This window comes from Pleuronectes platessa, chromosome 3 (assembly GCF_947347685.1).
Source record: "Pleuronectes platessa chromosome 3, fPlePla1.1, whole genome shotgun sequence".
Taxonomy (NCBI): Eukaryota; Metazoa; Chordata; class Actinopteri; order Pleuronectiformes; family Pleuronectidae; genus Pleuronectes; species Pleuronectes platessa.
Window position 1 is genome coordinate 19,921,033 of NC_070628.1, and position 17,249 is coordinate 19,938,281.

Here is a 17,249-nt window from a genome sequence, read left to right on the forward strand (position 1 = left end):
TCTCTTGCAATTCTCCCTCCACCCCCCCCCTTCTCCCCCCTTTATCCTCATTGTCCCTTTTTCCTCTTCTCTCTCTGTCTGTCGCCATCCTCTCACATGGCCTCACTGGTTTTCAGATGTTTTTCCACACTGGGCTGACAGCTCAGATCCGTTCTTTTCTCTTTGGTCCTCTTCCTCTTCGTCTGAGCTGCACGGTCAAAACTGACCTTTTCAACTTTCATTCATCAGTTTGGATCTGGAAACAGTCAACTGAGGCGGCATAATCTTTTCCTGCAAAAATCCTGATATTCAGAGATTTCTACACAATCTCAGCTGGAAGCTTGCTGCACATCCTTGCTCCACTATTCTGGTTGTTAGAGGAGATTAAAGTTTGTGGATCCTCTTTTTCCTCCCACGTCTTTGTCCTCACTGTATCTGGGTTTTGCGAAACTGAGCGCTTATCTGAGGCAAATGTTGTGTTTGTGAAGTGTGTGAGAAGCGTGGGATGGTTGTGAAGGTCCGGAGACACAGAGGCGAGCTGTTCCGAGGCTTGACGGGCTGATTTGTAGAGAGGGGGAAGAGCAGAGAAACAGAGAAGGAAGAGAGGGAATAGGCAGACGCATGAAGTGTGATGTGAAAGAGGCGACACTGGCCCTGAAACGCAGCCTCCAAGGAGGAACAAGGATGCTCTTTGTGGTGACACACTTTTTATGCCTCATTCTCCCATCTCTCCAAAATTCCTTTCCCTTTTCCTTCAACCCCAAAATAATAATTGTGTCTTTTTAAATTCACTTTTTGATTTGCTTGGATTTTTACCTCCACCAAGGAGATTTGGTTTGTCTCGGTTTGTTTGTTTGTCTTTCTGTCTGTTCGTTTGGAGGATTACGCAAAACCTACTGGATGGATTACCAGATCAAGGAATTCTGTTTCACTTTCTGTAACATTGCGTGGTAGGGTATTTTCCACATTTTTTATGATTTCTCCAAAAAATTATTCAATAATCGTGATGAAAAAAATCAAACATGTTTAGGACACTGATATTTATGAGTATGTCCAATTTGGTGCAGAATTAAATGTAAATCTGGATCTAGTGAAGAAATGTGGTTTCCTAAGGGAACTGTTGGTCCTTGGCGGATGTATGCACTCTTGTGAATTGCCTTCGAGACTGTTAGCTTTCTGTAAAAGGAATTCTAATCTAATTTGGTTCATTTACGGAGGCCAGTGCGTCCGAGTAGATACCATGAGCAGTGTGATTTAGACTGACTTCATTCTGAACAAGGAAATGGAAACAGACAGGACTTCAGAGCTGACCACAGAGGATTGCTCTATTGTATAATCAAGTTAAATCAAACAGATATTCAGTTATGTGAAAAAGGCCCGATGACTTCACCTAAACACAATGATTGAGGAACTGAATGGAATCTTCAGAGTAGCCTTCACTTTATGTATTTTTTTTGTTCAAAGACAAAACGCAGTAGCAATATAAAAAGTTGGGGGTGTTTATATAATCTGTAATTACCCAGTGAGCCTTAGGCCTTAAGATACACAGTATATATTTATGTATTTTCCTAACGATGCATTTGTGCAAAGCGGACAGAGAGTCTCACTCTGACGTCTGTGGACTCACCAGGTTATCCAGCATCCTCATCAGGGACTCAAACTCCAGCTCCCCTGCCTTCCACTTGATCTGGCTGGCCATGTTGATGTGACCTGCTGTGGCAATGTCGGCCGTTCGCGATTTGTACTTCTCCCGGTCCAGCACGATCAGGTTGTCCACGCTGCCGGCACACGAGATGGCATGCACCTAAAGCCACACAGTGAGGAGGATGGGACAGAGCATGTGAACCTCTGATGGAGACTGGTGACGTATGTAGCATAAATTAAATGGAAAGTCCTTTTTTCTGTATAAATAACCAAGCATATTTGGTATGAGATCATCCACCTCTATGAACAACACAAAGGGACAAACCGCCAGGCACACACAAGAAAGATGTAATTTTGCAGAACCGGAATGAGACCACCCCCCTAATCTGAACCCACCACAGCATCAAGGAATATACAGTTCATGGCATGCAACACCCATGGTTGGGGGATTTATTTATAGAAATTAAGCTGGGCTTTGCAGGATGGATTAATGTTTTCCTTTGCCTGACTGTCTGGGGACCGTCAATCAGGAGATTTGGTTTTGCCGGTTTCAGCTGAGAGAGGGGAGGGGGGGCAGCACAGATCCCTAAAACCCAACACATCTACAAGTGAACACAAAGATGCACAATAATCCGACGCAGAGGGATCTAATGCTAACTTTCAGAGTTTATGCGTCTATGGAGGCCACCATGTTTCTTGTGGTAGCCCAGACTGGACAAACTAAACTCCCTTTGTGATTTTCTGAAAACAGAAGGCTACCACAGGTTCTCTTTCGTGTTTGGAAGGGGAGGATGAGGTGAGGGGGTGTTCAGCTTCACCACTTTATGCACTAAATTCTCCACACTGCAACTTTAATACTAACTAATAATTCCTTCTGAATAATTAACCGGTCTCATTTTTATTTCTCCCCCCTGATCCAGGCTTCTTGAAATGCCGTCCATCATCCGGAGTAAAGGGGAGAACAGCATCCTTCTCTTCCCTAAATGTTGCTTTGGATCGTCAACTACAACATCAGCTTTTACTCCCCTCTCCAGCCTCCTAATAGCCTGTTTATAAGACTGTGTTTAGACAACACTCTCTACATGACAAGAGATTATGACTATTGGAGCTTTGTTGTTGTGGGGTGATTACATTTTGGAGGGCAAGCTGCCACCCTGCCGATCTAATTCATGTGAAGGGGAAACTGAGAGGTGCTGGAATGTGCTTGTTGCCCAAAAACAGCAGCATGCAGTTTGAGTTTATGTTGGTGTGTGTTTGTGTGTGTGTGTGTGTGTGTGTTCGTACCTGGATTTCACAGGCATACTGGACATTGTAGATGACCTGAAAGGCCTCTTCAACGGTTTCCCCAAGAGCAACCGCGCCATGATTCCTCAGCACCAGCACCTGCAACCCACACACAGAAACAGTGATATACATGCAGCAGCAGATCAAACTGAATTGTGAGTCGTCCGTCTGCCAAACCTGAGTTTAATGTGAGTGAACAACTTTGCCCCAAGCCTTTTAATATATTAGTAACCAAAACAACTGTTTGGATAGATTCTATCAACAAGGGCTGGGCGACTGGATGACAGAGGCGTGACCTGGCAACAGGCAGGTCATGGAAATTCCCTTCAATTCCCTGAATTCTTGCCAATCACAATTCTGTTGATCGCTGACTCATCATTGATTATTTTAAAAGAAGCCAAACGCTGAGATAATCGCAGAGTGAAGCACAGGCAGGGACAAACCATGAGGAGGTAACATTTCAACAGGACGTGCTGGTTTGACTGTCTTGCTACTGTTGCCTTCCAAATACACCACAACCTGATGATGAGATCATTACTCTTACTAAAGGCAAGTTTTTCTTAGTTTCCCTACCTTTGTTGTCGGCCCCAGGGCCTTCTGCAAGTCTCGGCGCTCCTCCTGGTCATCCAGGCTGCCCTGGTAGTTGTAGTATGCGATGTCACCCAGGATTAATGCCTCCTGGGAAATGGGCAGGATTCCACACTTCATAGATGAAACCTAAATGAGTTTGAGAAAAAGGTGAGAAAAGGGGAGTAGACAAATCGGAGGGTTTAGAGTCTTTGACAGCTGCATTGTAGCCGTTTCATTCCTCCAGGTTTGTAGCCCTGAATTTTCCTCAGATGTTTTGTGAGAAGAATACTTTGAAACTGTTCTCTTTGCTTGAATGAGAAGTGTACATCACAACCACTTCAACTATCAGTGCCAGTTTAGATAATAGACTTTTTTACCTCCTCCAGTTTCACGAGTTTTCTGTTTGTTTGCCTATTATTTAGCAGCAGTACAGAAAAACTTCTGGATGCATCACAACGAGACTTGGAAGTGGTATGTGTCAGTGAAGAATCCCTTTGGTTGTGGATCTGGATCAGTGGGCGGATCCAGGAAATGTTTCACTTTCCTTCATATTGTGGTACGAGATTGTTCAACATGTATGTTAATTTCTCAAGATACAATGCAGAGGTTGGTCATATGAACAGGGCTTAAATCTATGATCTGGTGAAAATTGGTCCGGATGTATCTTATCTCAACACATGACAAAGGGGCCAATCAGTTTTAGAGCGGTAAGGCCCCCGTCGAGTATTCTTCTAGTTCACATATATGATTTCACTAATCAAATTTAACATTTCCTGAATAGAAATGCAGTGTCTGATCTGGGAATCTACAAAAAGCTGATTCCCTGTAAAAAAAATGATGTATATAAACAGGTTGGATTGAACATTTGCTTGCAGTGCAGGCCTAAAAGATAGTTCCTAGTGCTATGTGAACTTACTGCAGCCGTGGCAGGAGTGTGCACATGTATGATGCAGCGTATGTCTGGACGCATTGAGTAGATGGCGGCGTGGGGGCTGAACCCTGCAGGGTCGACCCTCAGGTTGGTGGAGCCCTGCTCGATCACATCCCCGATGATGTTGACCTTCACCTGAAGAAACAACGAGAGGAGATGGAGTCAGTTCTGAGGATTTCTGGAGGTGGAGGATGTAAACCTCTGAACAGTTTTTACACAAAAGCAATCACACATAAGCTTTACGGGATTAATGCAGTTTTACAACAGCATACAACAGAGGCCTCTCGTGAGAAGGCAGGAGGAGGAACATAACGAGAATGAAAGAGAGCACAGGGAGACATACTGAAAACGAACCAGGCCCATATCAGTCTCATCAAATGCGCCCAGGCAATAAAGGACGTCCAGAGACTGACACATAACAAGATCCACCTCCTCAGACACAAACGAGAGATGATAACCTCCAACATTAACTCGCAAAACACAAATACAATTTAGAACCAGTGCACGTTAAGACGCAAATCACATTAACAAACATTCCTCTCCTTTATCTGCTTCTCTACTGGAGATGAACATAATAGTGTTAGTGAAATGGACATGTCGTCCTCTACTTTGAGTACTTCATTACCAGCCAGTTATTAGATTAAGCGACAGGAGAGAGGAGAGAGGGAGGGAAAAATGGAGGTCAAGACCTGGATCGAAGAGAGTCGGATATCCAGAGAGAATGAAAACAGAGAACTGGACAAAGAGACTGAGGCATAAAACCCGGAGCAAGAGCAATAACAAAACCCAGTGCAGATGTCAGGCCTGGCAGAAAAAAAACAAATAACTAACAGAAAATCCATCTTGGCCTGCAGACCTCCTACAAGATTTACGTCACTGTAACCACATGTTCTGTGATATGAACCAGAACCTACAAGCTCGCATTTCTCTTTCATAATATAAAGTACAAGTCTGTGCTATCGCAACAGGAAGAGGCATCCATCATGGAGTCGGAGGCTAATAAAATACTCCCATTACAGCTGCAGCCTGGAAAATATGATATTAGACCCTCCTTTTTTTACTTAGAGCAAGACAAGCTTTGTGTTCCAGAAATAACTTTTAAAGTAGAAGATGTACCCGAGTGTGTGCACCCCGATTCCCTCACCAGCCCTTTTCTGAATGTTGTTTAATAATAGTCATTAGTCTGTATATTAATTAGCATATACACAAATGTTTAAACTCAAGAATAATAATTAACACTCATTAAAACCACATGATTAATTAATCTGTTCCTTGTTTTCATATTTGTTTTCTATCTGTTTTCTAAACAATAAATTCATGTTGAGTTATAAACTATTAATAACCCAGGAGTAGTGCTTTTAACAGCCATATGGATGTGTGGATGAATGACTGTATATTGATCTTTAACCAACCACAGGAAAGAGGATGGCACCAGCCGAGCGTAATTAAACGCTGCTATCTTTGTGAAAGCCAGCGGGCAGAGGATCGAACATCGATTGGGTTACATCACATGTCTAATACAGTATTAATTCACCCTGTCACGTCCTTCAAAATGCTGCTGCCTCACCCAACAGCAGCCTGTCAGTCACACAGCCCTACATCTGAGCGGCCTATCTGTCATATACAATTTATAAAACCATGTCAAGACACGCGTCTGAGAGAATCTGCAACTTGAGAATCTGCAACTTGACTTGGTTTGATGTAGTGATAAGAAATCTCTAAGAAAAAAAGGCCCTTCATAGACAGAGAGGGCCTGATGAAATAAATGAAACTTGGAACAGGAAATCCCTGAATTCCTTAAGGATAATTTAAAGATTCACTTCTGATGCCATGTCACGCTCTGTCACTGCTCAGATAATGTTTAAAGCCAAAGTCCGATGTCAAACTGAACTGAAACTAAGCTCAAACTACAAAATTCTCCAAAACCGAGTTTCCCTGTGAACTCAAATGACCCCACCTTAACCTCAGAGCTCACACAGAGACAGAGAGAGGGAGAGGCAGATGGAAACTGACCAAAGACAACTGCACTTGGGCCCTCCTCAGATCCTCCAGAGCCTCCACCGAGCTGACCCCGGCACGACCTCCAACACTCTTTATTCTGGACGGCTTCCTGTTAATCAATGCGTGTCCAAACACTTGAGCTACGGGCCATGTGACTGAAGAGGCCGCTGGAGATGAGAGAGAAACAGCGGCGACGGACCGGCATCACGAAACAAACCAACCAAAACACAGTCAGAGAGATCGGACACATCTACGCAGACGACGTCGCTTTGTTCCGTCTGCAGGCAGTGACTGTGTTTGTGGTGATCGCACTTATACAGACAACCACAGCAAAGATGGACGCGGTCCAGACGCACAAACTATAAATACTCCTAAATAACGTGGCTTTAAGATTCTAAACCTGAGCGCAAACCTCGCTGTCATCTACTGTATAATTTACTCCACCGAGGAGATTATGTTTCATTGCCGGGTGTCTGTCAGTCAGCAGGGTTGCTCAAAAACAACTGAACCCATTTCCATTAAACCTAGTGGAAGGGTGGAGGTTGATCCGAAGAAAGAAACCGTTCATTTTGGGAGCGGATTCTTACAAACGGGCAGATTCCGAATTTTGTCTCTATCTTTAACATGGCATGTAGGGTGTTAGCCTTTTTTGAGTGACGCTCTCTGAGAACCCTTATAGTGTGTTCTTTAAGTGGCTGTTTGCAATTTTTTGGGATTTTCAGTAATTAAACTCGGACTAAGTGTATTTGTAGTATTTAAGACATTTAAGGCTCTAGATGAGTACATCTTTCAGACACTAAGACACAAAGAGTTCAGTAAAAATACTTCTGAACTGGTCAATTTACTCTACGTACTCAACGAAGCAACACAAGATCTGGAAAGGAAAACCAGTCAATCGATTTTTTCCCCCATAAACACTCTGTTAGACAACTTAAGTCATTTTAGATATAGCCACAATAACCTGGTGGGGAAAATGTGCTATTAAGCAGCTACTAGCATATATTTTGTTCTGTGCTTTGGAGCCAAACTGTTATACACATAATTGCTTTAGTTTATTTGAAAGATAGAAACATAACATTTATCTCTACTACGCCCAAATTAGGTTTGATTCTGTAGCTTGGTTTCATTCTTAATAGAAGCGTAGCTCTGCAATGAATCTGATTGACTTTTATGAGGCTTCGTTGCTAGACACCTGCAGAAGTTACCCGCTGAACTTCAGCCGAGTTTCTTTCAATATCTTGTTCCTGCCAACAACCTCTGGAAGGTCAAACAGTAAAATGTGTGTGTCAGCAGCACGGCTACTACATCCACTGTCAGCCAACACCTGCAGCAACACTACACAGGTGTGTGTGGGTGCTGTACAGATATCTTTGTGAGGACCATTTTGAGCCTACAACCTGGACATACAGAGTGGGGACATTTTGGCCGGTCCTCACTTTCATACCCAATTTTAATAGACTTGGTTTTAGAGTTAGAATTAGGGGCTAGGGAATGCATTATGCTAATGAGTGTCCTCACTAAGATAGATGTACAAACATGTGTGTTTGCGCATGTGTTGCAGATTAGGTAGCACAAAGCAAACAGAACGGAAATGAGAAAAAGACTAAAGATATGATCTAAGTAGCTTTTATATAAACTTTAGAAATGTCACAAATCATAAAAAGTGGATTATGCGGAAGTTATTTGGCTTAGTTTGGTGGATAAAAATAAAAATGCCTTTTAACTATCAAAGAAACCACATCTGCAAGTAACACAGGGAACTTTCAGAGAATGTTATTACTAAAGGGCAAGTTAAATTGATTATTTTAGTGTCCTGTCATGCTTTCTTTATTTCTGAATACATGGATTATATTATATATAAAGTATTTTTAAAGTATTTTAAAAGAACTATTCACCTGCCTGGTTATTGCAAGCATTTGCGATGATTTTAATCAGGAAATTTAGGATGTCTATACTATGTCGTATGTTTTTTATTAACATCCACATAAAGGTATTAAATCTTGTTTTAACACTGGGATATCTGTCATTTCACCTTTTTGAACTCATTGGAATAAGCAGCGATGGAAACCAGGGAGAGAAAGCAGAGCGAGGGCAAGATAAAGAGACAAACAGACAAACAGATGGAAACAGGAACTGAATTAGAGGGAGTTCAAATGCAAGGCAGAAGGAAATGAGGTTGTCAACAGATTATTACACACGTTGTTACACATCTATCAGCACGGCAGGCCCAGCGCTGTGACGACATATGCACTCTTTGAACCTAAGCTGGAGACCAACAGCCTGACACACCCAATGCATTTGCCCTCGTCAGACTAATATCAATATGAGACCAGCCAGTGACACTGAACATAACAAACTCATAAACAGAGTGGGATTTAGAGAGGAGGAGGGAGAGATGGAGGGAGTTTTTCTTTTGTGCCTATAGAAAAGCAAAACACTGAACTGTGCTGAATCTACTATCTGTCCCCTTTATAAAATTCAAGGAACATAATTGAAGGAAGTAAATTGCTGATTAAGCAAAGTGGAAAAGCATTAGCATTGTCCACTGAAGGCCAAAACTTTAATACGCTAAGTGCTGTTGGCAAACATCATGCACTGTCAAGGATATTAACAACCTATTTCATTTGATTCAGTTTAACCACGCGATCACTGGACTAGATTAATCTCAGACTATGAAGAAAATCAGTTTCTAAATAATCCTGTGCTTTGGGTTCAATTCCTGTGCTACACCACACTTACATGAACACGCCAGTCTTATCTTTCTTCTACATAAAGAGATTCATCACTCAACTCAGAATCTTTCACTTATTGCAAATCTAAATAAATAAAATCAACTTCACGTCAATTATCATCTCCTTACCCAGGTAGGTTAAATGATCTCAATTTATGTGCTTATGTTTCTGTTGCACTTCTGAAGTAAAATGATATTTTCTAAGGCTGGGTATATAACTTACCAGGTTTGATGCAGAGGCCTCAGCGAATGACAGACCTCTCGGGAGGATAAGGATGTGGTCTTGCTCTTTACTGACTCGGGCCTTAGAGAGAGAGGAAACAATTTATCACATTTTTGTTTCGAATAATGGCAACTGACCTGAGGGAGAATAGTTTTTGAAGAATGAGGCAGTGACTGTGTTTACATGAACACCAATAATCCGACTACAGAACTTATTTTGAATTAGACATTATTTTGATTATGGTGCTTGTTTGAGTTGCTGATAGAAAATTCCATTCATACTCCTGTTAACCTGTTACAGGGCATAGTCTGATCCAAAATTATTGATAACACTCGAACCCAGGCCATGTGTAGTAAAGAGTTCTTCACCATCGTGTGTTGATGTCGCCACAAAACAGTGAAAATTCTAATGGGACATTAGAATGCAATTTAATCATATACTTGCCTACATAATGCGACTGATTAGAATACTTTTCATATCTTAATTCGATTATTGTGTATTCCGACTATGACCTTAATCCTGTTGAGGTAATCAGAAAATCCTGTTAACAGTGTCTTATTCAGACTATTGTCTTAACATTAGAACATTGTATTCTGAGTAAACATGTCTAAAATTTTCAATGATGGAGATACTGTATATTGTAACTATATCAGTCAAAAGAAAAATAGCATGGAAAGTTTAACGTGGAAATACATGACAAATCTGTGATAAAACCTCATTAAATCAAATCATATACTAATCATATAATCTATATATAATGTTTTCATAAATCACAACAGTCCACACTTTAATTATCTCTCTACTAATCCTCTGCGGCTCCTCCTGTGTTGACTCACTGTGATATAAGAGTTGGCGGAGTGTGCCCAGCTGAACAGGTCCACCAGTCTGTAGAGGCTGGCCAGTTTACAGCGCGTCAGCCTCTCGCCTTTCACCATGGTGGCGGATTCCACTCCGTACATGTCGTTGATGGGCGTGACCATCCCCAGACCTGGAGGGAAAAAAGACAGGAATGACTAGAGTTACAAAAGAGAATAAAAAAAAAAGGTTTTCAGTGTTTTCTAATTGTTTGAAGTTAAAACAATCTCATCCCATTGTGTAAGTGTAGACACTTTTATAGTTGCACATTACATTTTCCACTAGTAATGTTTCAAACTGCAGAGGGCTCAGGACTGCCACAGCACCAGTGTACAACATCTGGATTTCGATTTAACAATTTCCTGTATCCGACACATCTGGCTCCATATCAAACATTTTTACTAATTTACACACCGACATGTTTCTAACAACACTCCTTCCTTTGAAAGTGAGTTCACTGCCACGCCTCCTCGGACTCCCTCATTACAGTGGTATTTTAGAGGAAGAGCTGAGCTGAACTGTTCTATTGCCTTTGACATGTACTTCAGCATTAGTTGTGCATTCCAGCCCTGTGATTGGAAGCAGACTTCACATGTGGACTCCTGGATAGAACTCACAAAGGATCAAAACTTCGAGAAAAATGCGCGGCTCTTCCGGAGTCTGGGGTTGGGTTGTCTTTGGGTATTCGTGCCTTTAAGCGCACAAATCTCGTGTTTGCATATCGTCTCTGTTCAAATAGTGATGCTGAGGCTTTTGTTTTTCAGGGCAGATCAAACCGGCGGCACCCTGGGCGAGGATGGTACGTTCCTACTAAATGTCAGTACCCGGCTCGGTTGCCCCGGGTGGTGGGATGCAGCACTGTGTGCACTCACTGAGGGAGGAGGTGTTGAAACCAGCCACTGAGCTGGCCATGAAGAAGTCTGCGATCTGTCTGAGGGCGAGCAGGCCGGAGGGGTTGTTCCCCTTCCTCTGCTGCTCCTGGATCAGACCCTCCAGCTCCTCCTTGAAGGCCTGGAATAAAAGAGAGGAGAGAAAGAGTTGAGAGAAAATAACAAGACTCGATGCAATGTGTCAGAAACTAGAAATATAAGCCTCAGATTTTCCTCTAGCCCTGTTAACATCTGTCCTGAGAGATCTGATCACAAGAGGACATTACTAAGTGTTAAATTAAAATCGATCCTGAATGTGTGTCCTGTGATGCCTCGTGATCTGATCTCACTTCCCCGCTTCATATGCAAATAATCAAGTATGTCCTTTGTGTTCACTGAAACCAAATGTTGTTTTTACCCAGTCTGAGTTTGCAGATGTTTGTGCGTGTGTGTGTTGGCGCGAGTGAGAGATGGAGAGAAAGAAAGTGAGCTGAGTCATGGGGGCTTAATGAATAAATGTGCACAGCTATGAAGACGGAATTTAACCAATATAAAAAAATGTATCCATCGTTATGTGGGCATCAGTGTATATATTGGGGGTGTGATTCCAAACAAATAAACATATGGACCCTCAGACATAAAAATACATTTTTTAACTGTAGGTCAGAGGACCTCAGCTGATTGTCTGGTCCTTCACATTTGGCCCAGCACACTTTAGCGTTCATACATCGAAAAGAACGTGGCCACATTCATCCAGACCCTCGCATGCTGCTGGAGTGCACTGATCTCAGGACACACTTTCAGACTTGCACACTTCTGATCAGATCGCTCTGGACAGATGCTAACACCAGGTCTGAATGGGGTCGAGCTGTCCAGATAGTACCCCCACTCTCAGTCAACTAGGATTACCTTCAGCGCCCCCACTCACATGAAAAGCAGTACAGATAATGGTGGATGGATTTCCATCAATGCAGGAGGAAAGGATTTCTTCAACTTCAAATGAAAGAATATGGTGAGACACATAAGAGCAGAGAGCTGTAGAGAGCAGGGGATTAGTGGTGACGGCGATGACAGAGTGAGAAGATGTGGGAACATGTAGAGCGACGGGATGAGTGTGAATAAAGAGGAGGAATGAGGAGTACATGTTAATCACAGATTACACACGCTCCTCTGGTGTCGGAGTGACTCGTCCCAACAGGGCACTAGATGAAACTGGATCGCGGTAGGCTTGCTGCACAAGAAGCTGAGTCAGGACTGGCTGTCTGACGAGCTCACAGCCTGCCCTCTGATTGGCTACTGGAAGTGACTGGGAGAAAGTGTGGATAATCCAGTCCACGTCCAGACCACAGTCATCAGCTGAATCCACAGACACAATAATACAGCATGTGCTGACATACTCTTATATAGGACCAGATACACTCAGCCAGCTGGATGCATTATGTCACGTCAAGCACTGCATGATTTGGAGCTTTCACTTTCCTTCAAAGAAATTGTTCACGATCAGGTCGCAGCCCATAAAGCAAATGTTCAAACAGCAGTGCCAGGCTGTGCAACTAGTGCAGACATGATATATACACACCCAGCTGCAGCAGGTAACAGCACACCAGGTTATACTGAGTGTCTGTAGCTCCTGGTAATCTCAGGGGGCACACTCACCTCTCTCTACCGGCTAATGCAATTAAAGCTGTGACCAGAGGATTTCAAAACGCAGACAGACACATACTGTGCATGTATATACTGTATGCACTGCATGTGTGCACACAAGCCACATTTCGAAACCTGGAGATGTTCTCATTAGAGCAAGAGAAAGCATATTAAACTGTCAAACATTTTAAAGTAATTCTTTATGGTGTCATATTATGCCTTAATCTGACAGTAGCCTTTCATTGCACATCTTCCCTGCTCTCTCTTACCTAACATTCTTGATTTCTGTCATCATTGAAACTCATAGTGCCCAAAAATATCATTCATATCATCATCAAATATTCCATGTTGCGCGTTAATATTCTCTCACTTATAACCTGCTTTTCTGACATTTATATTTTCGGTCTGTATTCATGACACTGACTTCTTTTTGTCTCAAGCAACAATGACTCATCTTTCCAATGACTCATTTAATGAAGTTTTCAACATCTGGTCAAACTTTCGATCTTCTAGCACCAACAAATTCAGAGCAGTGTGAGAGTGAAAACAGGCCATGACATTGTTTCCATGTGATGACTCCTCTAACAGGGCGACATCAAATATTCATCCGTTTACTTCATCTCAGTGCTTATGCACCAGTCAACACATTCCCAATAGAGCTGTGTCTGCACAAAAACATCTCTGACCCATAACTGCCTCTCGTCTTTGCCCCTAATGTTCCCTCAAGCCTCCCAAGGGACGGTCCATTAGTGTTTCCCGAATGGCGTGGGGGGCCCTTGGTTTTATGCCCATGTGGGGGGGTTTTGTTAAAACTGGAGCAACCTGTGACTCCGCCCCCTGTGTCAGGACACATACAGTCCTGCGGGGCTGCTGGTTCTGAACCCTGGTCAGACTTTCCTATATCCCTAATGTTGCGGATGTGTGATGGCGGAGGTCAGGGTTCTTGTTCCATCACCCTGACATTGGACCCACTCTACCAAACTGTGACACTGACTTGACTGAAACATTTGGACATACGAGGCTCCAGCAGTGTTTATAGAATCAGGCCCTTTATCACATCACATGCAGCACACAGCTGCAGATCATGTGTGTGAGGCGTGAACACACCTACTGGACTAGAGGAGGCAGTATAGAAATGCTATAAATACGCCCCACACACTCGCTGCAATTCTCTGGACAATGATCGCCTTTATTCACACATTGGTTCCATCAGACGTTATCAGTAACCGACACTCCTTTTAGGCAGCTGTCCACACACTGGACTGTGGTGTTTTGGAATAAAACCTATTAAAAAGCACATGAGCACATGAGTCCATCACCCACAAACACACACAAACACACCAACCCACAGCCACACACACACACACACACACACACACAGCAGGCATCTGCTCTACAGTATGTGTGTGTGTTCCCAAGAGGATTATGACAGCAGGGATTTGATTCCCATCATCGAAAAAAGATTAATCCTGGGACCTAAAGTGGATCGTGTCATTAATATTTAGACGAAACCCTGCACATCTGCAGCAGTGACAACAACATCACATGTCAAGTTTGTTTTTTAGCTGCTGCGGGGGCGTGGCTTCTTGGCTTTTCCAAATCACAATCCCACTGCAACGGAGACAGGAAGTCTGGTAATACCAAAAAAAGGACATTACATTGTTACAGCTCAATGACCTCTGGTATGAAAAAGACAAATATCTTCTGCCCTGCCAGATTATAATGACTGACAACCAGGTAGAGCAGCACTATCCACTTAGTGCCGGAAAAAAAATGATTGTCTAATCAGAGAAATGAGGAAATATTTCCATGGCTGTGCTGAAATGACAAAAGCTTATCTTTTATTTATGTATTAAGTCGACCTGCTGTCTGGAGCTTGTCCAATTACTCAGTGGAGAAGTCCAAGCCTGAGACTGGAGAGAGAATAGAGACGTGGCTATGCACAGTAATACAATTTTACCATGATAAAACGAACACTGATCATTCTGAGGCCCAACACAGTCTGACAGAAAGGTTTCAGACGTTCTTTATCTTAAATCTAGGTCCTTGTTATATTATTGGTTCTTGTGGGGATCATTGAATTTCGTGTTTCCTCCACAGGGCAATCTGAGTGATTAGACAAGCTCCAGGATTCATGTCTCACTTCAGGTCATTTAATCAGGGCTGATGTGACCTGATACAAGTGTTTCATCATCACCTCAATGCTTGTTGCATGGTGAACAAAAAGACTTGTTCACATGCATCTTATAGCTCACTGGATTCTCTCTCTGAGGGACAATAGAGAGTTTCCTCCACCCTCTTACTATAACAGGAAGTTTCTAGTATTCCAAGAACTTGTGTCATCCTCGCACTTCCAGAGAAGTTTCCTTTTGTTGTGATTCCCTTGTTTCTGCTGCAGTTATTGTTGCACATTCAGGTGACGCTCACACCGCTGCACGTCATCCTGTGGGAAAGGAAGGCAGGACTTTTTATATCTTGGTTGGGCCAAGGACGATTCTACACATTTGTTCGTTTTGCCCGATCACAAGAATTGTGCGTCACTCCCAGTTTCATCATTGCACCACAAGCTCAATAGTATGATGTTAACTGTCTCATTACAGCAGATTTCAAGGACATTTTTTAAATTCGGTTACTGTTTTTGTGCACCTCCAACAGGTTAGGATTTTTTCTCAGTCCTACACAACTACGCAAATACACACTCATGTTATTCTAAAAGAAAAAGAAACACACCAGGTGAGGCCTGTAATTTCAGCCTCCCCACAGTTATGTCATCACCATGCTTTTCTTTCAAGCAATCCACGTGACAGTGCTACAAAGAAGCAGAGTGCCTGTCTGCAAGCCTCCGAGTGCTATTGACCCCCACCTGCCGAGCCTCAGAGGGTGCTACAGTAAAATTGGTCCCCTGCCCCGACTGCAATGTCTCCCTACTCTGCATAAACTCTGCACCCTGCATGTTGAGACATGCACTTGTTCACCATGACAGAACAGATTGAACCCAAAGATAATTTACAACGATAGCTTTCTTTAAAAGTGATAAGAAAGTGTATCTGTATCATGTGGTTTGGTCACGTTATGCTCGATACTGATACGACATTTGAGACCGGCAGATATTGCAAATATTTTCATGTACCAGTCTTTCAATACATTTATTTTTCTTATTGACTAAACAGTTTCATCTCTGGTTGAAGTATAAAATACAAGACCCCAGGAGTCACAAGTGTTGAATAGATCCGACATCCAGCGGAAGAAACACTAAGGTGCTCTGTAACAATGATTTTAGTTTATTCCTCAGGCATGTAGGCAAATTAGCAGACCACTAAAGAGCACCTGTCAGATCAGCTGGAGTCATGCAGCGCTCCCCCCCCCCCCCCCCCCCCCCCACCCTCTGTAAAGCATTTTATGTCTTTGGAGACAGATGGAGACTCCTGGCCTCTCCTCTTGAGGGGAGTAGGACCTCGGTAACATTTCAGTGTTGACCTCTAACCCTGAGTTCACTGCCGGTGGTTTTTGCTAAATTCAGCTCCCAAGATATGTCGTGAAATGCCAAAGTTAAACAGAGACATAGCTCTGAGAGGAAAGAGGGCGGTATTAAAGAGCCTCTGGAGTGAGTTCAGCCTCTAATGTTCCATCAAATGAACCAAAAGGGCTTTTAGAAAGAAAAAAAGGAAAACGTAGCAGAGAGCAGCCCTGACATTTACCCGACACCAGAGAGTCCTCGACAGAAGCCGCCACTGCACCATCAATTATCCACTGGTGATTTCTGGCAACTGAGAGGGAAGAGGAGACCCGGAGGCCTTAAGTGCAAATGAGACTGAGCAAATGTGCCACTTGGTATCGGTAAATCATTTCACTGGATGATGAACAAAATGTGTCACATGCTGGAGAAGGAAACGGAGAAGCGCAGGAGACTGGTAGACCGAGCATGTGGAAGTGAAACAGAAATTAAATTTCATCTTGATTGAATCTCGAGCCTCAGAGAGCTTTTGACCTTTTGACCCTTTGGGGCAAATAGAGACACGCAGAACTCATGAGCGAAGAATTAAACAGTGACCAATTAATATTACGATTTAAAAACCGTGTCATCATGAGACTTGGCTTTTTAAGCCGCAAGCTGAACCCAAGCTCAGTCTCTAGAAGAAAGTGCAAAAGAAAATCAGCTCCCACATCAGCTGAAGGCAAATTTCAGTCCTCGCATGTCAATACAGAAGACTTGTTATGATCGCTGACTTAAAAACGACCCTGTCTCCTCTCCTCCTCCTTCGTCATGTGAATTAAAGTAATACAAATAAAAAAACATCTGTATTTTTTAAAGGAACCATAAATTCGATTTCTTTTTACAAACATGACAGTTTCCCTCTAAAAGTGTTTAATGGTCACTAACTGCATCCATAACCTTGAGGATTTTGTTTGTATAATTCCTATAAAAAAGACGTGGTCATTCTCTTGTGCTAGACCAAGGGACTGTGCCGAACATGTATTTATTATGTTTTATGTGAGCTGAGACTCTGCCCATGCAGC

General features: G+C 42.8%; 1 protein-coding gene across 11 annotated transcripts in view; it reads right to left on the bottom strand.

The window, feature by feature from the left end:
- Positions 1-17,249, bottom strand: part of add3a (adducin 3 (gamma) a) — a 99,218-nt gene that overhangs the window by 12,701 nt on the left and 69,268 nt on the right. For all 11 annotated transcript variants that reach the window (XM_053417696.1, XM_053417699.1, XM_053417693.1 and 8 more), the window contains 7 exons: positions 11,091-11,229; positions 10,200-10,351; positions 9,364-9,444; positions 4,394-4,543; positions 3,481-3,624; positions 2,908-3,006; positions 1,607-1,783 (listed from right to left, as the gene is read on the bottom strand). In XM_053417696.1, coding sequence (XP_053273671.1) covers positions 1,607-1,783; positions 2,908-3,006; positions 3,481-3,624; positions 4,394-4,543; positions 9,364-9,444; positions 10,200-10,351; positions 11,091-11,229 — 942 coding nt within the window. The remainder of the gene's footprint in view (positions 1-1,606; positions 1,784-2,907; positions 3,007-3,480; positions 3,625-4,393; positions 4,544-9,363; positions 9,445-10,199; positions 10,352-11,090; positions 11,230-17,249) is intronic.